The 24,086-nt window shown below is 50.2% G+C and overlaps 1 protein-coding gene across 1 annotated transcript in view; it reads left to right on the forward strand.

Annotated features, from left to right (window-relative positions):
* Positions 1-22,767, forward strand: part of Cfap77 (cilia and flagella associated protein 77) — a 122,609-nt gene extending 99,842 nt beyond the window's left edge. Inside the window, exon 6 of the mRNA XM_055600528.1 lies at positions 21,808-22,767. Within this exon, the coding sequence (XP_055456503.1) occupies positions 21,808-21,930 (123 nt within the window). The 3' untranslated portion in view covers positions 21,931-22,767. The remainder of the gene's footprint in view (positions 1-21,807) is intronic.
* Positions 22,768-24,086: the final 1,319 nt, after the last annotated feature.

Here is a 24,086-nt window from a genome sequence, read left to right on the forward strand (position 1 = left end):
TTCATTTACTCATCTATTTATTCACTCATGCATCCATACATTTCTTCCTTGACCACCTCCATGCCAGGCCCTGTTCTCTAACTTGAGGACACGGTGGTGAACAAGCCAGAACGACTTTGGCCTCCACTGCTGCCCCAGAGTTACCAGCCATTGAAGTAGTGCGAGATGGACAGAGATGTGACAAGACTGACAAATGGCAGAAACACAGGCAGATGGGGGAGTTTGGAGAGGCATCAACCTCAGTGACACGGCTCACTTAGCCAGCAGCCCCATATTTGGGAGGTGGTGGCAATTCCTGTATTCACAACCAAATCATCCAGGCATCTTCATACATACACACAAACACCACATACACCACACGCTCACTTATACACATCACACCACTCCCTTATGCCACTCACATTTATCACACACACACACACACACACACACACACACACACACACACACACACAAAGAAAGGGGGCAGCTGCATCTCTGCCCGAATGCTGCATCCTCCCTGCCAGTCCTGCCTGTCTGCAGAGCCGAACCCCACCAACATTACATAGTCTTTCAGTCACTAAAGTATGAACAAATTGACTATATTTTCATTTGGCTTCCGGTTTCAGCCCCACTGCTTTAGAATAATGGCCCAAGCCATTAAGCTAACGGTTTGATTTACAAGCTCCTGTGCTCTGGACGCTGGGCTCAGCCTCCTCTTTCTGTGGAAGACTAACCCTGCCTTGGGTCTCCTGGGCCTCTGGCTCCTTACCAGGAGATGGAGATGGAGGGAAGAAAACGCATCTGCAGTCAGCCAAGCAGGGCCGCCCGGAGAAGCAGCCGATTAGGAGAAGCAGCTGAATGTAAGGAAAGGATTTTCTTTGCCACCTTTAAGCTCCCGTACAAATCATAGCTGGCTGCAAGGTTAAATCTCTGTTAAACCCCAGAGGTCTCCAACCCAGTCCACCCTATGGCTTCCACCTCTTCAGAGAACTTAACACAAAGAGAGACCACTCCCAGCCACCTATGTCCAGTCCCAGCCTCCCATTTTCCAGATCCAAGCAGGAAGGACAGAAGCCAGATCTGCAGCCCCTCCCAAGCCTCACACTGGCCTATTTTAAGGATCCTGTCACTCTCAGGTTGGGGTTAGAATCATCCGCTGAAACCGGAAAGGCCACTGAGTGCAGGAAGGGGACCAGTAACAGGCAAACTCAGGAGAATGGAGAGCAACCTGGAAGGCTGGTCCTGCTGAGGGACCTCCCTATAAACATCATAAACACACCCATGCAGAGGAGCTGAAGGGGAGGGGACAGAGCAAGGACTTTATATAAGGTGATACCCTCTGGGGTTTTCTGCTCAGGGGGTGACATTGGTGTTCAAATGTTTTGAAGTCACAAACAGCTGAAGGGACAGGAAAGGAAGGACAAAGCTGAGTTGTGGCAGACAGAGGACGGGGTGCCAGCCAGGTACCTGGAGCAGCAGAGAAGTTTGGGGTGTCTGCTATCATGGGGCTGGAGAAAATGACACCAAGAGTGGTCTAAGGCTGGCATCCTGCAGGCCTTGTCCTGTCAACTAAGGTCCCCCTGAATCCTGTCAGCTCCTGGAGATTTTCAGCTTAACACAGAAGGCTCTCCTCCCCTGCTGTGTTTGAAATGTTATGTTGAAAACCACAAGCTGGGCGTGGTGGGGCACACCTTTAGGTCCAGCACTCAGGAAGCAGAGGCAGGTGAATCTCTGTGAGTTCAAAGCCATCCTGGTCTACATGGTAAGTTCCAGAACTCACTGTGAGAGCTGCACAGTCTCAGGAAAAAGAAAAGAAAACCAACCACAAAAATGCAGATAACTTATTTAACACTATTAATATATGTTTCTCTTCTCTTTTCCTTTCAATGTCTTTTTTTTCTCTTGAGACAGAGACTCATGCATTCCAGGCTGGCCTCAAACTCACTATGTAGCCAAGGCTGGTTTCAAATGCTTATTTTTAAGTATACGTATGTGTGCGTGGTTATGTGTGTAAACATGAGCACAGGTATCTATGGTGACTAAACACATCTGCAGATCCCCTGCAGCTAGAATTACAGGCAGGTGTGAGCCAGGTATGGGTAATGAAGACTGAACTCGGGCTTCCTACAAGAACAGGAAGTGCTCTTAACTGCTGAGCTATCTCTCTAGTCCCTAGGCTTAAAGTCTTAATCCTCCTGTCTCTGTCTCCTAAGCCCTGGGATCATAGGCGTGCACCACCATGTGTGCTTTAAGCAGTGCTCGGGCTTGTACCCATGGCTTCATGTGTGCCAGGCCAGCCGAGCTTCTTCCGTAACCCAAGTGCAGATCTCTAGCCTGCAAAGATGGTGAGAATCTCATGCTGAATTTTGGGAGTGAGGGAGACTGAGTTTCTCCATGTCTTCTCATAGCTCATCTGTAAGGGAATAAACCCGAAACGTCTGAAATGTCTTCCTCCTTGTCCCACTTGCCACCTCCTGTCAGCCAGCACCAAAGTGGTTGGTGAAATGGTCCCTAAAACTGTGTGACCCTCGTGATGGGTTCCAGCAGGTAAATGGCATTCATGGTTTAGTGGGCTAAATCCTGAGTTTGTGGGTGAAATGTATGCAGCTCTTACAAGGGCAAGCACACCTTCCCTGACTTCCTATGGAGATGTACCCACAAGGGTGTCAAAGAACACCCTGGGAGAAAGGGGACATGGTGGCCTCCTTCTTCCCTCTGCTCAAGGATATCCTGGGAAACAGTGGTTTAGAGCAACACAGACAACAACGGTGAGTGGTTTATGCAGACTCGTGGATGGAAGCAGAGTGGGAAAAAGTAACGGTGAAGATGGAGTCTGCAGATGGATGGCCATGTCCTTGCCCACCCATGCTGAGAATTGTTCCATTGCACAGCAATCTCTCAGCAACCCAGTGGCATGCAAGAGTCCCCTGCCTTAGTGATGGGAAACCTGGGGCTCAGGGGCTTACAGTCACAGGCCAGGTTAATAGCCAGGAAGGTGCCCAGCAGAGATGTGGGCTCAGAGTGGCAGCTCCAGGGTTAGGCTCTGGAAGAGCTGACGAGGGCTGAGGGCCCGAAGCTGAGGTCAGGGGTCAGTGGTGCTAACTGCAGGGCCTGAGGAGGAGAGAGAAGGGGAGGGAAAGGCACTCAGCAGTAAGGCTTTGATGGGTGTCCAGAGGGTCGTGGCCAGCCCTGCTTTGGCTGATTTAAGCCCTTGCTGTAAACTGTACTTCCCACTGTCCTGAAAGCCATTAGATTTTGATAAAACCTCTGACATCTTTTAAACTGCAGTTTGGCCCTGAGGCTAAAGAGGAAAGAGGCCATCAATGCAAGACTCGGGGCCGTGCTGCAAGTGGGAAGCAGACCAGCCATGGTAGACAGCTAAATTTGTGGGCTGAGAAGCCACAAGCCAGATCCATAGTCCAACTTGCCTCAAGGCTGCCACCCTCACCGCAGTGTGAGCACAGCCAGCAGGAGGAATGAGTGCACACAACGTGCTTGGCCAGGCCTGGCCAGAGGATGGTCACACAGTAGCACAATGACTAAGGTTAGAGGGTTCGGGTTCGAGTTCGGGTTAGGGTCTATGTAATGTCTAGTCTGTGTCTGGCCTTGGCATCTTCTCCCACGGATAAGGTACTCGTTAGCATAGCTATACCTAGGGCTCAAATAAAGGTTCCAGGATCTGATCCAGCAGATGTGGGATAACCTCCAGACTTGTACTTTTGGCAAGCAGTTCCTGAAGTACCCTGGGTCAAGGTCAGCACCACTGCTTGGGAGTTTGAGCTATGCGTTTACCAGTGTGGGTGGATGAGTGTGCTATGCAAGCAAGCTGGGCCCTCCAATGAGAATCAGGCCTGCTGGCAACAGGTCCTAAGGACCAATATGCTCTGGACTGCTATCCCAGAGTACCCCAGGCTGGACCAGCCTGCCTGGGGCTGCTAGCACAGAGTACCCAGGCTGGGCAGCCTCAGCAGCAGGTGTGGCCCTCTGGTGTTGGAAGCTAGAAATTCAGTTTGTAATGCAGGCAGGATTAGGTGATAGTGCCTTCTTGCTGTGTCTAAATATGAGAAATATGGCAGAGGCGTGGGGGAATAGAGAGAGATGAAGGTCCTTAGATGGCTATTTGTGTCATCATCAGTTCTCCTGTTCATGACCTCATCTAACCCTAATCGGCTCCCAGAGGCCCTGCCTCCAATGACTCGAAGGGACCCATCAGTCCTTGGCATCTTCTTTCTCAAGTTCAGTGTAAATCTGTCTCCTTCTGCCTCCCACCTCCTGGTTATATTTCTGGCTTCTGAAGCCCCCTGAATCCCTGGCTCCCCCTTGAACATGACAGCTTTGCAAATTTCCCAAGGCAGTTTCTTTTCCACAGCTGCCAGGTTCTTCACTGCTCTTGGGGGCAGAGCTCTGAGTGTGGAAGGTAGAGAGAGCCCTGACTTATAACAATAGGGACACACCCACCCAGACTGTGACCTCTGGCCTTTAGCAACGTCTTCTCTGCCTTTAGCCTCTGCCACGACTTGTCAGTTTGAACTGTTCTACACAGATCTGAACAAAGCTATAGCTGAAGATGCCTGTCGGATGTCGCCTGACCCATTCACTGTGGGGAAGGCTTCCGAAGAGGAGCACCCAGGAGAGGCTCAGCTGGACTTGTGTTCCACCATTTTAGTGACAATTGTAACAGCCACCCTGCATTGAATGCCAGTGCCGGGGACCAGGTACCAAGTCATGAATTTGAAAGTGACCGTTCAGGATGGACTTGTGACTCTGACTTTGTGAGAAACTGAGGCTCCTGGTCACAAGGCACAAAGTTGACAAATGATGGGGCCAGGACTGGAAGTCAGCTCTGTCTGCCTAGACACCCAGGATGTGCTGGTGCTGTCTCTCCTGTTGTGGAAAAGTGTGGTTGATCTGAAGCTATGTGCACCTGTGTGCCCCACATATCAGACCCCCAGGGTTAGAAAGTGTCCAGTCAGGAGCCCCAGAACATGGGAATTTCCCTCTGGGCTCGGCTATCTTATTTCCCTTCACATGCAGCCCACTGTGCACCTTCAAATCACCCAGAAGGAGACAGAGTACGGATATTGGAAAAGAAAGGAATGCCGCTAGCCCTTAGAATTTAAGTTGAGCAAGGCAGACGAGTTTGTAAGGGCTCTGTTGTCTCACTACAAGTTCCTAATCCATTCATCCACCCATGTATCCATGCATCTGTGGATGCTTGAACCGGAGCATCCATCCACCCAGGCATTCGTTTTTCCATACATCCATCTTTCTATCCGTGTATCCGTGCACCCATCAGCCATCTTTTTGTTTACATAGCAAATATTTGCTAATGTCTACTGAATACACATAATGGTAGCACTGCCCCCAAGACCCTCAACAGCCTCCTACCCGCTGACATTTTCCCCCCAGGACACTGCCCAGAACAGGGTGTTGACATTCTTCCTCTGTAGCTCATGACACTTTGTACTTGTGACTGACATGGTTCACATCATTGACTATGGGAAAGTTCTTGAAAAGACACCAGAAGAACGTCTTCCGGATCATTATTCCACACCATCAAGCCCACCCCCGCAGGCTGAGACACCAAACATCCGAGCGTGGCCCTGGCTGCCCTAGCAGTATTGCAGGAGCTGCTTAGCAGCCTATATGGGTACTCAGCATGGTGCAGGGAGGCACCTTATGAGCAGGACAGCAAAGGACTTAATTTACAGTCGAGCACAAAATCAAAGACTCTGTCAACCGAGGAACCGTGTGCTCAGATAACCACCCGAGAAAGCACTACCAGGGAAATTTCCAGAGAAAGTAATTAAGGAATCCCCATTGACCAAATTCAGCAGCAAAATTTGGAGCTCTGGAGTTTGAAGCTCACCAGGGATCCAGTGTCTCCTCCCATTTGATCCTTCATCAAAATGAGCAGTGGTGTCTGGGAAGGGGTCGACTGTGAGCCTCCCCGGCTCTCACTAGCACACCTCTCCAGCGCTGCTTGCTTCTGCATGTGTTATCTTGTCAAAGAAGCTATAAGCAACAAACGAGATTGCTGCTTTGTGGGGTGGAGCGAGATTAATGCCCCTCTACCCTTCAAGATCTGGCAAGAGGCGGTTAGTATTCATCAAGTACCTGCAGTGTCAATGGTCCTGAGAGTCATCACTCCGAGCACCCTGGGCCCTGGCTTCAGGGGGTCTCCACTCACAGGTCCTATCCTGACCGATGCCCAGGGTGCTTGGAGGTGCCTTGAGTGGTCAGAGCCAACAGGTGCTTTGGCAGAATTTCTATGAATGGCTGTTTCCAGGTACTATGTAGAATTGTTGCCCAGATGTCTGTCTCACACTGTGATCCCTCCCCAGGGGTGCTGCCAAGACAGCCCGGTTCCCTGGGGCTGTCCATTTACAGAGAGTCCTCAGAAAGGTCTCTTTCAGGACATCTCCTCCTAACTCTCTATCTCTCTTGAGCTGACAGAGAGAGAAAGCCTGCTGTCCACTGAAGACAAGCGAACATGACCTTTTGTGGTCTGTTATTCTGAAGTGCTGAGCAAGTTACAGCTGGACCTGGGATGCCCACTGGGATGTCCCATGGCTTGGGATAAACCCCCTGTGGCTGGAGGCCTGGGGACACTTTCCCCAAAAGAATCTAGCCAAAGAACTGCAATCATGCAGCCTCCAAAAAGAAGGGACACCCCCTTCTCAGCAGCTCAGCCTGTCACTATGTTTATTGACAGGCCCATTGAAAAGAGACCTCCCTGCTGCTGTGACGTTCTCTCTGTCTCCCATTCACTTCTTTCCCAGACAGTTTTTGAAAGACAAAATGTCTGCGCGCGCACACACACACACACACACACACACACACACACACACACACACACGCCACCTCGGTACCTGGACCTGACCCAGCTCACAGACGGAGAAGGGGTCCAGCCCCGGTGAGCCGATTGCTGAGCCTCCTCACCTGGTCCCACAGTGCACCGCCTCCAATTAAATCAAAACGGTTTGTTTTTAATGGTCTTTTACGCTGACAAGTGGGCGATCATTTTGGGCCCACGAGCTGTCAGGGAGCTGAGGCAAATCCTCCGTTGATAATGCCCAATGCTTCCAATTAGGAGCTGCGGCCGATCCTGGCACGCTAACGATTCCCCAGCCGCCCCCCAGGCCCCTTTGGCGCTGGCTGTTTCTTCTGCCTCCTCCACCGCAAATTACTGACACAAAACGGAAGGCCCCTCGTCTCCTCTGCCACGCCAGGCCCGGGCCCTGTTGGGTTTAATGAGCCGATGGAAGTTTCGTGGCTCCGGCGCTAAATTCTTTTCTTGTTTGACAGCTGCTCTGCTAAGGCGAGTGTTGACCTTATAAAAGATTTAGTGTTTCTCATTATTTTCTGTCAAGCTTCACAGTGATGGGTGGGTGGCTATCATTTGCATCCCAGGGTGTGTGTGTGCGAGCATGTGTGCTAGTGTGTGTGTGCATACGTGTGTTAGAGGGGGGGCTTGAGGTGGAGACAGAAGTGTGGACAGAAAAGGGTCTCTCTGTGTGTCACATTTACCCTCCCCCACCCCAATGTGACATCTTCCAGTGTGACAGTCTTCTTGGGCTGAGGTGTTTCAAAGAGAAGACAAGATGCAGGGCCAAGGTGACCAATGGTTCTAGGGTTCCCAGTGGCGGGAAGCCATGAGGGAGACACAGGGGCAAGCCATGCTGGGACAGATGTGTGTGGAAAGACCACACTGAGGCCAGGGTGGTTTGGGGGCTGCACTCAGGACCTTCTCAGAGGAGCTCAGTCTTCCTCACAAGGGTATAAATAGCCACAGCTTTTCCACCCCTGCTCCAAAGTCTGTTCAAGACTGTAACAGTTTTAAAGGCGGATCCATTTTTCAAAATAGTTCATTCAAAGCTGGCGAGTCTTTAGTCCCAGTACTAGGAAGGCAGAGGCAGGTGGCTCTCTGAATTCAAGACCATCCTGGCCTACAGAGAGAGTTCCAGAACAGCGCAGGTTACACAGAGAAACCCTGCTCCCAAACAAACAAACAGACCCATTTAAGATAATTATGGAAATACATGTCCATTTTGATTTTATTCTGACACCAGTACCAAGATGTCCTGTACTGAACAAGCTTGGGGACTCCACACCCATGCCTTTGCCAGGCTCTGCAGGCCTCTCTTCCTCCTCTTGAACCACCCTGCTCCACCCTGCAGTGGAGCTACGAGTCCCACATACACTGACTGTCCCAGGACCAGCTGACCTGGAGCTACCTAAGAAGGGAGGGCTCTACATCCATCTTGGTTGCCTTGGAAAAGGCTTTGAGGGGCCATTTAAATAAATCTCCTAAATTCTTTCTTCTAATGTGCCATCAAGATGATTCTTTATGCAAAAGGAAATAAAATATAACTCACTAAAGAAAAACAGAAAAACTGGACTTCACAAAAAAAAAATATTGTTCTCACCTCTTGGCCTTTTGGCCAAGATAAAGTATGTTTGTGTTCCAAATACTATTGTCAAGATAATGAAAAGAAAACCTGGCTTGGGAGTGCACACCTGTGAATCCAGAGATCAGAAGTTCAAGGTTACCCTTGGCTATATGGTGAGATATAGGCCAGGAAATTGTGTCCGTGACAATATAAATGTTGGCAAGGCTGGGAAGTAAGCAGAACACTGTGTGTTGCTGGTGGGAATAAAAATGCCCTATCCTCTTTGCAAAAACACTTTAGCAGTTTGCTAGAAATCTAAACAGAGTCTCACAGGGCACAGCAGTTCTGTTCTTACCACGTACACCCAAGAGATATGAAAACATACAGTCACACAAAGACTTGTACTCAGGCATTCCCAACAACATGATAATAAATTGATAGATAGATAGATAGATAGATAGATAGATAGATAGATAGATAGATAGATATAGATAGAGATGAATGAATGAGTGAATGAATGAATGACATTTAATCAACCTATCTGTTAAAACACAAAGGAAAGGCAGCCTACAGAGGCCAGAAAGTATGACTCAGTCGTAAGACACAGGGTGTGTCCATCTCCAACCTGGGCAGACTTTGAGAACATTATGCCAAGAGATGAACGCCATCACCAAGAACCATGGGTGTTTAAACTGCAAGCTGTGCCGATCCATGGGGACAGGAAACTGATGGTGACCGCAGAGGCTGGGGGTGACTGTTACTGGATCAGATGACTCTTTGCGACTGGGATGAGATTGAGACAATGATTTATATCCTGTTAACATGCCCAAATAGTTGATTTCTACACCTACACTGCTAAGAAGGTAGTCAGGTCTCCTGTCTCTGTGTTTTGTGTGTGTGTGCGTGTGTGTATGAGAGAGAGCATCTGTGTGCATGTGCATGCATGTATGCATGAGTGCCTGTGTGTGTGTGTACATCTGTGAGGGGCTGTACACACGTGTGCATGTGTGTCTGTGTGTCTGTACATCTGTGAGGGGCTGTACACACGTGTGCATGAGTGTCTGTGTGTGTGTGTACATCTGTGAGGGGCTGTACACATGTGTGCATGTGTGTCTGTGTGCGTGTGTACATCTGTGAGGGGCTGTACACACGTGTGCATGAGTGTCTGTGTGTGTGTGTACATCTGTGAGGGGCTGTACACACGTGTGCATGTGTGTCTGTCTGTGTGTGTACATCTGTGAGGGGCTGTACACACGTGTGCATGTGTGTGTGTGTGTGTGTGTGTACATCTGTGAGGGGCTGTACACACGTGTGCATGAGTGCCTGTAGAGAGGGCAGAGAACGACTTTGGATGTTGTTTCTCAGGCACTGTCCACCTTCCTTTTCTTTTTTCCATTTCCTTTTCAGGCAGCATATTACTGGCCTGGAATTCACTGGTTTGGCTAGATTTGCTGGTCAGCAAGCCCCAGGGATATAGCCATCCTGCTTCCCCATTGCTGGGGTTATAAGAGTGTGTGCCACAGCTGGCTTAAAACAGAAACGTGGGGTCTGGGGAGTGAACTGCAGTCTGTGCTATTTTCTAAGCCCTTTAAGTCTCTTGAAACAAACGAGCAAACAGCTCCCTTGAGTCTGAGGACCCTGGCCTGTGGAGGACAGAGCAGGCTGCTGGTTGGCCTCTGATGGTAGGAGTTGGAGGTGCCCTCAGGTCTCACTCCCAGGGTAGGCCTCGTGTGGCACAGGGGCAGTGGGGCCTGCCCTACAGGCCTCTGGGAAGTCCAGGCACATACCCCACCCTTGTGACTAAGGCTGCTGCTGTGTTTATCTGCCGGCAACAGCACACGGCTTTATTGGACAACTGTGCTTTCAAGGGTTGCAGCCTGGCCTTAGCCAATCCTAGCCCATGCTGGAGAGAGCCTGGAAGATTCTCGTTTGTTTGTGCGACACGAGTGCACAGGTGAACGTGGAGGCCGAAGTCAAGATTGGTGTCTTCCCCGATTACTCGTCTTCCTTTTCAGTTTTCCAATTCCGCTCTTTCAGAGCTATTTTATTCCTTTATTATCGTGCATATGGGCACGTGTGATGTACATGTGTGGCAGGAGGCTGGGGGGGGGGGTCATGACACAATCGTGGCAGTCAGAGAACAACCTTGAGGAGTCAGTTCCCTCCTCCCGGTGGTCTATAGCCCCGGGCATCGAACTGCCTTCCCCTGCAGAGGCCTTCCCCTGCCCTCCACCTTATTTGAGGCAGCCTCCCTTACCGACCCTGGAGCTCACTGATTTTGCCAAGCAACTTGGCCAGTGAACTCCAGGGATGTGCCTGTCCATGCCTCCGAAGTTCTGGGATTACAGGTTGCCACATGCAACTTTCATGTGGGCGCTGGGGATGGGCTTCAGGTGTCATGCGTGTAGGCACTGACTGAACCCTCGGCATGGCCCCAGTCTTGTTTCCAGAGGCACAAATGCCCTTGGTTTCTCCTGGCCTGGTGAGTCAGTAGACACATTCCCAGTTTTCTGTTCTGACTTTGCCTCTTAGTAGCGGACATGTCTTCAGGCTGGTGCCTTTGTCTCTCTGCTCCTCAGTCCCCTCTGTTGTGGGGTGAGGGTGGTCCCTCCCCCAACCTGTCTCCACTCGTGAGTCAGGACTAGTGTGGCTCAGAGCTGAGCGGAGCCCTCATGGGGCGGCAGGAAGTTTGCTTGCACAGCGCGGTCGGATGTTCTTTGAAGCCCCAGCCTGTGTCAGCAGGGAGGGTCGGATTCTGTGTCCTTGCTCCATCTATTTTTGGAGCCAGTAGCAGAATAACAATTTAGGGGACCAGATGTCTCAGGAGAGGCTGTTCTCCTCATTAATTACTTAAACCACAACCTGCTACATCAGAGGGGAAGCTCTAGCCTGCTCGCCAAAGAGGCCTTGCCCAGACGAGTGTTCTACCGGGGCCTCTGACCTCCAGCTGCCCCGAACTTGACAGAAATTACTGGCCTGGGACTGATCCATAATTTTCAAGTGCCTCTCATTAGAGCAGGCAGACCCTCAATCTTTACAGCAGGATCTCTCTCCCAGTCACCTGAGCAGTTGTCACTTTTAAAAAACCTCAACTAAACCTCAGTGGCTGTCACCGTCCACCCCCACCCCTGAGCTCTTTGGCAGATTTTCTTTCTTTCTTTTTTCCTGCTCCAGCTATTTTTCCTTCAAACCTCCCTTTGCCTTCCAGGGCTTCAGACCCATGTCTAGAAAGCCTGGTGTCCAGTTGAGGACCATGTGTGGCTAAGGAAAGGAGCCAAGTGTTAATGGGCCCAACAAGGTGGATGGGCCAGGGGCTGGGAGCCTAGTGAGCTCAGTGGAAAAGCTGCTTAGCCTGAGAGTGTGCACGGTCATGGGTTTGAGTTTTCCTGGCCATTGCAAATGTGGGAGGGGCGTGTACACACACACACACCACCATCACCACCACCACCATCACCACCACCACCACCATCACCACCACCACCACCACCATCACTACCATCACCACCACCACCATCACCACCACCACCACCACCACCACTATCACCACTACTTTAGAGCTTAAGGCCAACTCCTGCTTCCCGGGTCCCCACTGTGGCTGCCTAAACTCCCAATCTGCAGCAGAGGCTCAAGCTGAGGGATTATGTAACAGGTAAGAGAGAAGGAGGAAAGAGCAAAATGCTACCTGCCCTTGACCCTGAGGAGGTACACCCAGGCCTTCCCAGCCAGACAAAGGCCATACGCCCTTGACTGCATGTCCTTGTGAGTCTTCTGTTTTTCATTTAAAGGCCAAAAGAAAGTGAGACTAGAGAGATAGCCCAGCCTTTACGAGCACTGGCTGCTCCTCCAGAGGACCTGGGTTCAATCCCCAGCCCCCACACGGTAGCTCACAACTCCAGTTCCAGGGATCTGACGCCTCCTCTGGCCTCTGCCAGCTCTGCATGCACACAGCACAGACACATGCAAGCAAAAACCCCATACACCTAAAATAAAACAAATAGATCCTTAAATGGCACCGTGCTTGCGTCCTAGTCTGGAACCATTTTCTGTGATGATCTTCATACAAGCTCCTGGCTTTGAAGCTTCTGCGTGCTGATTCGGATAGATCTGGAGCAGTGCTGTTCAGTAGAGCCCAACCCGCTGCAGTAGCAAAAGCCGCAGGGGTGGGGCCATGGTGCGCCTCCTTGGCTTTATTTGAGTTTAGTTCACTGGGATTTTGAGGCTGTTGGGGGAGGGGTGTTGTCCTGGTGGGGGGAGGGGTTCTCTGCAGTGTCTACTGCCTCAGTCTGCCAGGCTTCATTGGTCTGGTCCCCATCAGGAGGATATGCTCTGGCTTCCAGTGTTTATTCCGTGTTACAAGGCTGCCTCGTGTAACCCTTAGTGGACACTCTGAAAAGTCTCTCCAGGTTCCCATGAGCTGTGAAACCCTTGATTATGGGATGTGAACAAGTCCAACCTTAGAGTCCTAACACCTCTCCAATTAACACCCTCACTAACCACTAACAGAAAGTTCTTGTGTGTGTGTGTGTGTGTGTGTGTGTGTGTGTTTTGTAAGCCTCTGGGGGTATGTTCAGCTGTGTCTGTGTGTGTACCTGTATGGAGGCCAGAGATCAGCTCCTTGTATTGCTTTTCACCTTGTTTCTGAGACTGTCTCTCATTGAGACAGAGCTCACCATTGCAGCTCACGATTGGCCAATGAGTGCCCAGGATCCACGGTCTCCACTCCCCCAGTGCTGGGGTTATAGGCATTCACCATTACACTTGGCTTTTATGAGGCCGTTGGGGATCTGAACTTGGGTCCTCATGTTTGGGCAGCAAGCACTTTACCCACTGAGCCATCTGGCCAGCCTCCCATTTTTGTTAGATGGGGTTTCCCTAGGTAGCACAGGCTAGTCTCAAATTCTCAATGCTTCTCTGCTTCTCAATTGCTGGGATTACAGGATGCAACCAACCAGCAGACATGCCTGGGTCAAGAGCAGACACTGTTATTGCTGATCTGATGGGCCTGGAATGGTGTGTCCCTCTCGTATGTCACTTTCAGAGCCCCTGGCCCTGTGTCTGCCGGCCATGGGGCCTCCACTCTGGTAGCCAGGTGCTCATTCCTTCCGCTGTGCACTGTGCACTCTGGCACAGCTGTCTGAGTCTGCGTGCCTGTAATACACTCACAGAATAAACTTGGCCCAAGTGACAAATGTTTTAAATGAGGTGTGGTGGTGTACGCCTGTACTTGCACTAGGAAAGTAGAGTCAGTAGGTTCAGAGGTCCAGAGTCATCCTCAGCTTTAGCATGAGCTCAAGGCTAGCCTGGGCTAGAGATTGTGGGAGGCATTAAAAGAGAATGATGGGGGAAAGGATGCAAGTATAGTCTCAAAAGCTATTTTAAAAAAGAATTGTCAGGACAGCCAAGGCTATCAGAGAAACTTTGTCTCAATCCCCCCCCCCAAAAAAAAACCCTCACAAACACACGCACACACACACACACACACACACACACACACACAATGATAAAAATAAAGTCAAGTTTTGCAACAGGAGCTAAAAGAGGTTTTCGAGGGAAATAGCTGATGTTGCTGACGGAGTGCTGATATTAGAGCAGCATTCAGACGGAAGGGTAATTGGCCAAGCACACAACTGTCAGAGGTTGAAAAAGAATAACTGTTAACTCCCAGAAGCTGGCGGGGGGAAGCAGGGCGACCAGAGGGCAGAGGGCAGGGGGCAGGCTAGCTCAGCCCCAGCAGTTCCCCAGCAAACTGGAAACTCAGAGATCTGCTTTCTGCTCCTGGGCCAGGGGTTCTCCCCCTGTAACATGTTGTATTCCCAAAGTCTCTACCAGCCCTAAATTTCTGAGACTCTTATTCAGTCCAGCTGCAGAGAACAAAGGACATTGCCAGGGAGGGGATGGTGAACCCTAGGCACATTGGGGACAAATCTACCCTGGCATCTGCCATCAGCCCCCAGTTTGGGCTCGCTGACCCAGGCCACACTTACTCATCTTCTTTAATTTGCCGAAATCCCTCCCTCTTCAGGCCTTAGGTTAAGCACTCCTGTTTGGGGCATTTTCTTCTTCCATCCCCTGGGCAATGTTTCTCCTCTTCCCCAGAGACCCTGCCCAATCCCATAAAGTTAGATTCTCCTGTCCCAGGTCTCGTTTAACAGCTCTGGTGTAAACTGCAATTCGGCACTTGTGTGCTTAGCAACCGTGCCGCTGGGCAGCATGGGCACGCTTGTCCTGTCTTCCCCTATGGTGTCTCTAGGGCCCTGTGTGGCGCAGGCTCTCAGGTCCATCTTTGGAAAATGTTTAGATCCGTGTAATGCCCCAGCTTTTTTTGTTGACCAGAGGTAGGGCTATTGGTTTGCTGGGCTGCTAGCAAGCCCTGACCGTGCCTCTTATTTACCTGCGTTGACCTCACCGTGGCTCAGAGCTCCACTCAGCAAAGCTGTCTCCTGCCAAAGCCATTACAGTTTCTTAGCTCCAGGCGGAGACAGACTGAAGATGGCTTAATTTAGAAGCATCTCAGAAGGAATTCCTTACACCACGGCTCTTCATCATCGACTCCACGGGCCTTGCAGTCGTGACCATGCAGGGGCTCGCAGGCTGACGCCTAACAGGGTCCTCCAGGCGGCTCCTCTGTAAGGGGAGCTATTGTAGAAGGCGGAAGCATAACCTTGAAGCCTGCCCTGAACCTCCGATCCTCCTGCCTCTGCCTGCCAATGCTAGGATTAATAGGAGTGTGCCGCCATAAATAACAGCGCCCAGTTTATGCAGTGTTAGGGGGAACCCAGGACCTCATGGATGCTAGACTGAGCTACACCCCCAGGTCCCCCTCTTTTTCTAGAGACCTGCTTGCTTGAGTGCCAACAGGCTGGCCACTCCTCGGGCTGCCCCAAGCCCTGCAGGTCCACATTCCCTTTACCTCTGTGACGCTGTTTCCCCTCTAGAGCCTACTTTTCCTCCCAGTACTCCCAGGTTCACCTTCAGTGGCCACCTGAGGCCACTTGCCTCTTTGTTGGGTCCACACTGGTGCTGTGCGTGCATGCTTGAGGGAGCATGCACTGTGAGGGAGTCAAGCACAGAGACTGCCCTAGAGTGGTGTGCTTGTGAGCCTGGTACTGCTGAGGACAGAGCAGGTGAGTGCTGCCCATGACCGGTCTCTGAAAAGGCCTTCCCACACCCCAAACACCAGGTGAGTAAGCCCAGGTGACATGGAGCTTGTTGGGTTGATGACAGGTAAGAGAAGAGAGCTTAGCTAGGCCTGGTGGCACATGCCTTTAATCCCAGCACTCGGGAGGCAGAGGCAGGCAGATCTTTATGAGTTTGAGGCCAGCCTGCTCTACATACTGAGTTTTAGGACAGCCAGGGCTATGTAGAGAGAGAGAGAAGAAAAGAAAAGAAAAAACTAATAAAGAGATACAAGTTAAACTATCACAGCAGACAGTTGGTGCTTAATGTACTCTAGGTGGATGGATTGATGCCTTTCTGCTTCGGCGGGATTGTTTGGTAAATGCAGTTTGCACAATGAACATGTGCTTATGTGGGGGTGTTTGTGTGTGCATGTGGAGGCCAAAGGCCAGCCAGTCAGTGCTCACCTTAGTTGTCCTTAAAGTTTTATTTTATGTAAATGAGTACTTCGCTCACATGTATTAGGTGCAGCACATATGTCTGTGCTCTCGGATGCCAGCAAAGGACACTGGATCCCCTGAAACTGGAGGCGATCATAAACTACCATGTGGTGCTGGAAACCAGACTCATGGACCTCTGCAAGAGCAGCCAGTGCTCTTCACTGCTGAGCCACCTCTCCAGCCTCTGCCCGCCCTCATTTTTGATATCAGGTCTCTCACTGGGCCCTGGGGCTCCCCAGGTGTCTAGACTGTCAGCCCCAGATCCTGTCTCCTTCTTCCTGTCTAGCTCTGGGATTGTAGACAGGTACCACCACTCCTGGTCTGTTTGTAGGAGCTGGGGACCAGACGCAGATCTTTATGGCTTGCCAGGCAAATATCTCACCGACTGTGGAGTTTCAGTTCTGCTGTGAAAAAATATCCCAACAAAAGCAATTTTAAGGGAGAAATAATTTTAGCTCACAACTCCAGGCTATAGTCCATCATTGCAGGGAGATTAAGGCAGGAACTTGAAGCAGCTGGTTGCAACCACAGTCAAGAGCCGAGCACATGCTTGGTGGTGCTCAGCTCTCTCTCTCTCCACTTACACAGTTCGGGATCCCCTGCCTAGGGAATGGTGCTGCCTGCAGTGGGCAGGGTCTCCTGCATCAGGTAACCTCCCATAGGCAGGCCCCCAGTCCAAACTGATTTAGGCAGTCCTTTATGAGACTCTCTCTTCCCAACTGGTTTCCTGAGTACGTTAAGCTGCCAATCAAAACTAGCCAGTGTACCAATCGTGCTATCTCCTTAGAACCCACAAAAGAACATTTATAACAGGGCTTGTCTTATAGTATGAGTCAGCTGAACTGTTCCATGGCTCTTCCATCTCTTGCAGGAGTGCCCAAGAATGCCTTGAGGCCTGTGCTCATATTCTGAGGCTCCTATTACAAATCAACCCAAGCTTGGGGGTTGGACAATAGAAATTTATTCTCTCAAAGTTCTAAAGGACAGAAATACAAAGCTAAGGTATTGACTTCTTCCAAAGGTTCTAGGACAGGCTCCATCCTGCTTCCTCCTCTAGGCTCTGGTGGCTCCTGGCATTTCTGGGCCAAGGTCCAGCACTCCAACCTCTTCCACTGCCTCCTCTGTATCTTCTGTCACTTAAAAAATACCAGGGATGGAGAAATGGCTCAGCCGGTAAAGGTGATTGCCCCAGACCTCCAGAGCTCATGTGTATAAATCAGGTGATGTTAAGATAAGAGGCAGAGGAAGGCAGATCCCAGGAAGCTGGAGTCAGCTGGCCTGACCTCTGTGGGGAAGCCCGGGCCAGTAACAGGCCTTGTGTCAAACAAAAGGACCTGTACCTAAGGCTGTCCTCTGATCTCCACCCTCACACCATGCATGCCCCCCCATACCCACAAGAACGCACATACCACACAGATACACACACACACAGACACACACACACACACACACACACACACAGAGAGAGAGAGACATACACAAGAACAGAAAACCCAACCAACAAATAAAAATACTATTCTGGGGGGCTGGAGAGATGGCTGGAGAGAGAGGTTAAGAGCACTGGCTGCTTTTCCAGAGGTCCTGAGTTCAATTCCCAGCTACCACATGGTGGCTTACAAGCATCTGTAATGAGATCTGGTGCCTTCTTCTGGTGTATAGACATATATGTAGGCAGAACATTGTATACATGATAGATAGATAGATAGATAGATAGATAGATAGATAGATAGATAGATAAACAGATTGATTTTAAAAAATACTGTTCTGGCCGGGGTGATGTCCCAGTGACTGAATTACTTACTGCACAAGTTTGAATCCCCAGGACACACATGAGGAAGATGGGTATGGTGGCATGTGCTTGTAACTCTTGATGAGGGAGACAAGCGGGTGCCCAAACCTCCGTAGCCAGCCAGCCTAGCTAAAGCGGTGAGCGCCAGTCAGTGGGGTGCCCTCAGAAACTAAGGTGGGGAGCAGCTGAGGAAGCCATCTTCTGTCCTGGCTGGCCTTGTGGTCTGTCCTCCTGCCACTGTCGCCGGAGTGCTGGGATCAGACATGCAGCCACAGCCACGTCTTTTTTCATTTCAAAATGATCTTTTATTTTTCAGTGTTACGAAGCCACGTGCATTTTTAAATTTTCTCGTGTGCATGTATGTGATGGAGATGTGTGCGGAGGTCAGAAGACGACTCTGTGAAATTGGTTCTCTCCTTTCACCTTTCTGTGGGGTCCAGGGCTGGAACCCAGGTCGTCAGGCTTGGCAGCAAGTGCCTTTGCCCTTCTCCAGTGTCATCACCCATGGTTATGTATTTTAAAGCAAGGTTTAAGTGCTGGGGAGATGGTTCCGCCAATGAGTGCACTTTCGGGGCTGAAGAGATGGCTCTGATTGAGAGCACTGGCTGCTCTTCCAGAGGACCCAAGGTCAATTCCCAGAATCCACATGGCAGCTCTGTAACTCCACTTCCAGGAGACCTGCCACGTTCTTCGGACTGCTAAGGGCACCAGGAACACCCAAGTGGTGCACAGACATACATGCAGGCAAACCACACACGCACATAAAATAAAGAATAATTTTAAAAACTGAAAGCACTGGCTGCTCACAAAGGTCTAGGTTTTGGTTCCCAGCACCACATAGCAGCTCACAACTGGCTCTAGCTTGAGTTCAAGGGGATCTGGCACCCTCTTCTGGTCTCCACAGGTACTGCATGCACACAATGCACATGCATGCAGGAAAGGCCATCATATAACCTAAGAATAAATAAATATTTAATGATAACAGTAGTAACTAAGGTTTCACTAATTTTCCCGGCCTGCCTCAGGCCTGTGCTCCTTCTGCCTCAGCCTACCCAGGGGCTGGACTGTAGGAGTGTGCCACGACACCCCACAGAATATTCTTCTTGGAGGAGGGAATTTTTGTTTGTTTGTTTGTGACAGGGTTTTTCTGTGCAGCTCTGGCTGTCCTGGACTTTGTAGACCAGACTGTCCTCAAACTCACAGAGATACACTTGACTCTGCCTCCCTGAGCTCTGGGATTACAGTCGTGTGCCACCACACCCAGCAGAAAAATTATTTTTTACAGTGATGTTATAACAACATGGAAAGTTATTTTGCACAATGTTAAACATTTTGTAAAGCTGTGCCTGCTATTACTATTATGGAAACACACTTAGCAATAAAATGCTTCTATTTTTAAAAGGCAAAATCGGCTAATAGCCAGCCACCAGGGACAGAACTCCATGATCAGAATGCCTCCTGGAGACTGTGAGGACGAAGAACGAGCCGCTGGGTGACCCTCCACTGGGTGCCCAAGGCCCAGAGACTCACTTTCCCGAGATGTTTCAACTGCCTTTGGAAGCAAAGGGTCTCTCTGCCACCAGTTCCCTGAGGGGCAGCGGGCAGCTCTGCTCGGAGGACTGACGGCACGGAGCCAGAGACTTCCCACTAGGTCCTTCTTCTCCTTCTTACCCTCTGATATTTTATCCTCTTTCCTGGTCCTCCTCTCACCATTTGATACATGAGGGCTGTGAGCAGAGGCCGAGGAGATGGCTCAGTGGTTAAAGCGGCTGTTGCCACCTTTGTATTTCTAGAGCCACTATATAGGAGGCAGCTGCGGTGGTGCATGTCTCTCACCCTCGTCCTGGGCAGGGGAGGGTCCAGAGACAGCCAGACCTCTGGTCTAGTGTTTGGTGAGCTTCAGGTTCAGTGGGGGAAACTTGTCACACACACAAAAAAAAGTCACAGCTCATTCTAAGGGGCTAGAGATGAGTCAGCCGTTAAGAGAGCTGCATGTTCTTTAAGAGGACCCAAGTACAGTTCCCAGAGACTCACAACCACCTATAGCTCCAGATCCAGGGGATCTGAGAAGCTCTTCTGGGTTCTGTAAGCACTGGCTGTCACACACACACACACACACACACACACACACACACACTAGAGAGAGAGAGAGAGAGAGAGAGAGAGAGAGAGAGAGAGAGACTGCTAACCCAGAATCACACCTACAAGGATGACACTGGCCTGGGTTCTTAATGAGAAGCTTATGTCTGAGGCCTTGCTGTATCCTGAAGCCACCAGTGCTCCTGACAATACAAAAATGTGTTGGCCCTCTACCTCAGCCACCCCATCCTATCTCGAACTTAAGAGATAGCTGAGCTGGGCATGCAGATGTGCCCTCACTTAGCCTAGGAATACCCTGCGCATCCTGCCAGCTCACCCCAAGTCTTCCCCCAGGTTCCTCCTCTGAACCCACCAAGCCTTGGGTTCAGGCTGTTATCACTGTATACACCTACCCTCCCTGACTGTAAAGCCTGGAAGTTGGTGCGAGACCATTGCTTTCCTGCAGCGCTGTCAGCCCCAGAAGGGCAGGTCTGAGTTTTCCTTGCTCAGTGTTACGCCCCTGTGTCTGACCCAGACCTGTGTTCAATAGACATGAATGGATGAGAGAGGGGAAGAGGTTATCAATGCTCAGCTAGAGTCACACTCTTCCTGCCCCATGGTATCCCCAGAAGAAACTCTGTGCAAGGGGATGGTGTACTGGTGGTGGTGGAGGTGGTGTCTTGAACACCAACATATGAAATGTACCAGTCCAGGGGCAGCACAAGAGGAAACAGATTCTCCACTTGTCACTGTTTCTGGAAGAGGAGCAAGCTGAACGTAAAATCTTGCCTTTTTTTTTTTTTTTAGTTCAAAATTTGTATTTTTATGTGTATGAATGTTTTGCCTGCATTTATGACTGTGCACCATGTGTGTGCTTGGTATCTAATATCTAAGAAGGCCGGAAGGGCCCCCTGGATCCTGATCCTGATCCTGGAGTTACAGATGGTCGTGAGCTAACGTGTGGATGCTGGGAGCTAAACCCAGGTCCTCTGCAGGAGCAGCCGGTGCTCTTAACTGCGAGCCGTCTCTGCAGCGCAGCACCCCCTACATAATTGTTTGTACTTTGCATTTCAGGGGGTGAATCCAGGGCCTTGCACACGTCAACCCTCCCTCCCTCAGCCACACTCCAGTGGCCTGCAATAAAGTCTTCAGTGTAGAAGTTGTCACTTCTCGAATTTGTCTCCTGCCCACATTTCATTTTCTTTTACTTTGAGACAGGGTCTCAGATCATATAGCCCAGGCTAGCTTTAAATTCCCTATGTAACTAAGGATGATCTTGAATTTCTGGCTTTTCTGCCTCTGCCTCTCAAGTACTGGGATTACAGGCCTAGTTATTTGGTGCTAGGAATGGAACCCAGGGCATCTTGCTTAGTAGGCACGCACCAAGCCGCATGCCTTAGGCTTGTTGTTTTCCTGCATTGTGAAGCAATATGTCCCTGAACCCTGGCTTCGGTAGTCTTGAGAGTCTTGTCAGAGGAAGGGAAACATTAGATTCTCTTCTTGGAAAAAGAATGTTCTGTGTGTGTGTGTGTTGGAGCTTGCTGGAACAAATTCTTAACTCCCACCATGTGGGGCCTTGGGGGTGTAAGGCATGGCAGCAAGAACCTTTACTTCCTGAGCCATCTTTCTAGACATTTTTTTGGGGGTCGGGGGCGGGGGTGTTAATGGTAGAAAATCACCATATGAAGGTTACCAGGTCAGTGAATGTCAACTCCAGTCACCGTTGGGTGACATCTATGAGACATTTCTCAGCAATAAGCTGGAAAGAACCTGAGAGCTACAATCTGGCAGCCATGGGCCCTGCTGCCTTCACTGGACACTTTCCGGCCTCCCCTCACTCCCCCCCCCCCCCACGGCTGCTTTCATTACTACTTTAGGATTGAGGCTAGGGAGGGCTGGCAGAGCTCAGGACCAAGCCTCTATCCCCTGTCTCTTCCTCTGTCCGCAGGTGGGCCCCACTCTTGCTACATTCCCCACAGAGGCCGACCGCCAGAGAGCTCTCAAAGCCCACCGGGAAGAGTATGCAGTGCGCCAGGGCACCCTTCGCATGGGCAACTACACGCACCCCTAGCCCTCCCCACAGCAGGTGCCTCCTTGATGCAGAGAAAAATCCCCCAAGAACTCATTTTTCTCACCCACCCTCCAGGAAGGCATCTCCACCTTTTGACATAGCCCCTTGCCACAGGGACCTCACATTCAAGTCTTTCGCTACTTACTTTCTTTATAAGAACCCCGAGACCCCCCCCCCTTTGTTAGCCAACACCAGTCTTGCCTTACTCCCAGCGTCCCTCTGCCTAGGAAGCCACTGTCATTCTCAAACTTCTCTTCCTCTTCTTCATCTCCTTTCCTACCTCTTTCTCCTCTCCTTTCATCCTTCCATTTTCACCTCCTCCTGCTTTTCATAGAGAGCCACCCTGCCTCTTTGCAAGCCTTACTTTACAAGATAAACCAAAAATATAGTTTTTAAAATAAATAAAATAATTCATGCTAAGAGTCGATTTCACAGCCCTGCCTACCAGGTGCCAGGAATGACCTGTGTATTTCCTGCAGGAAGTGTAACACCAGCAGGCTTTGAAAGCCCTCATTTTATATTCCAAACATGGGTTTTAATTGCCCTTCTGGGGATGTCTGGGGTCTCGACACGGCAGGATTCTCTCTCTGGGACCCCTGACAGCAGGAAGAGCCTGCGGTTCATTACTCAGGGCCAGCCCCACCCCCTCAGTGCTGTGGCCCTGTCAATCAGACATGTAGCCAGCATGGAGCTCTTAAGGCTCCTGGATGTTGCTTTCCTGTGTCTGGGAGGCTCCAGCTGTGGAATACCTCTAGTTCCTTAAATCCCGTCTTTCTCCAGTGTCTTTGGCTTCTCTCTACAAATTACAAACTGATTTATTTTAAATATAAAAGATGATTTGCCCTCTTCCTCTTGTGTCTTTATTTGGAAGCAAACTGTAAAGGGAACGAACTAACTTGAGATTTGGATGTTGCCACACAGAGCCTTTCAAGGTATGCCAACCTCTACATCATGGCCACAGAGCCTTCCTCAGATGGGCCAGTTTTTGAGATTCTGAGAGCCTGTCTTAGTCAGTGTTCTTCTAATGCAGTGAGGAGACACCATGACCACGGCAACTCTTAAGAAGGAAAACATTTAACAGGGGCTGGTTTACAATTTCAGAGGTTTGGTCCATTATCTTCAAGGGGGGAAGCCTGGCAGCTTGCAGGTAAACCTGGTGCTGGAGAGGTAGCTTGAGAAGTCTACATCAGGATCTGCAGGCCGCAGAAAGAAAGAGCCATTTCAAACCCCAAAGACCGCCTCCAGCAGTCTCCTCCACTTCTCCAACAAGGCCACACCCCCTAATCCCTGTTAAGTAGTGCCACTCCCTGATGACCAAGCATTCAAGTATATGGGCCTGTAGGGGCCATTCCTATTCAAGCCTCCACAGAGCTCCAGGCAACTTGAAATCCTCAGGAGGTACCTGTGGCCCTACTCAGCTGACACCTGAGTTGGGAGTTTGGCATTTACTCATTTCTGATCAACTCCACAAATACAGAACACTGTTTTCAGGTTTGGGAATTTAGCTCAGTGGTAGAGCACTGTCCTAGGTTAGGGCCTCAGTTCTGGGAAAAAGACAAAAAACAAAAAAAGAGAAAATAACAGAACACTATTTTCCCCAAACCTGCTTCCTCCTGTGTCTTCACAGGTCCTAAGTGACACCAAGCACCCAAGCACCCAGCTGCTAAAGCTCCAACCTTGCCTTGCTCAGGTCCCTTTACCTCTCATATCTAACCTAGTACAAGCCTCTGGGGTACAGTTCCGTTGCTAGTGTGCTTGCCCATCTTGTGCAAAGCCCTGGGTTTCATCCCCAGCAGGACATAGACTCGGCACAGAGGCAAACACCTATAATCCTAGTTCTTGGACACACAGAGCCCTGAGGGTCTCAAGGTTACATAGGAAATTCAAAGCCAGCCTGGGCTACTGGGATATGTTCTTAGAAAAAGAAAAAAAGCCGGGCATGGCTTTTATCATGCCTTTAATCGAAACACTCAGGGAGGCAGAGGCAGGTGGATCTCTCTGAGTTCAAGGTCAGCCTGGTCTACAGAGTGAGTTCCAGGACAGCCATGGCTACACAGAGAAACCCTGTCTTAGGGGGGAGGGAAGAAGGAAAGAAAGAAAGAAAGAAAGAAAGAAAGAAAGAAAGAAAGAAAGAAAGAAAGAAAGAAAGAAAGAAA

Source organism: Psammomys obesus, unplaced genomic scaffold (genome assembly GCF_907164565.1).
Source record: "Psammomys obesus unplaced genomic scaffold, mPsaObe1.curated_primary_1811, whole genome shotgun sequence".
NCBI lineage: Eukaryota > Metazoa > Chordata > Mammalia > Rodentia > Muridae > Psammomys > Psammomys obesus.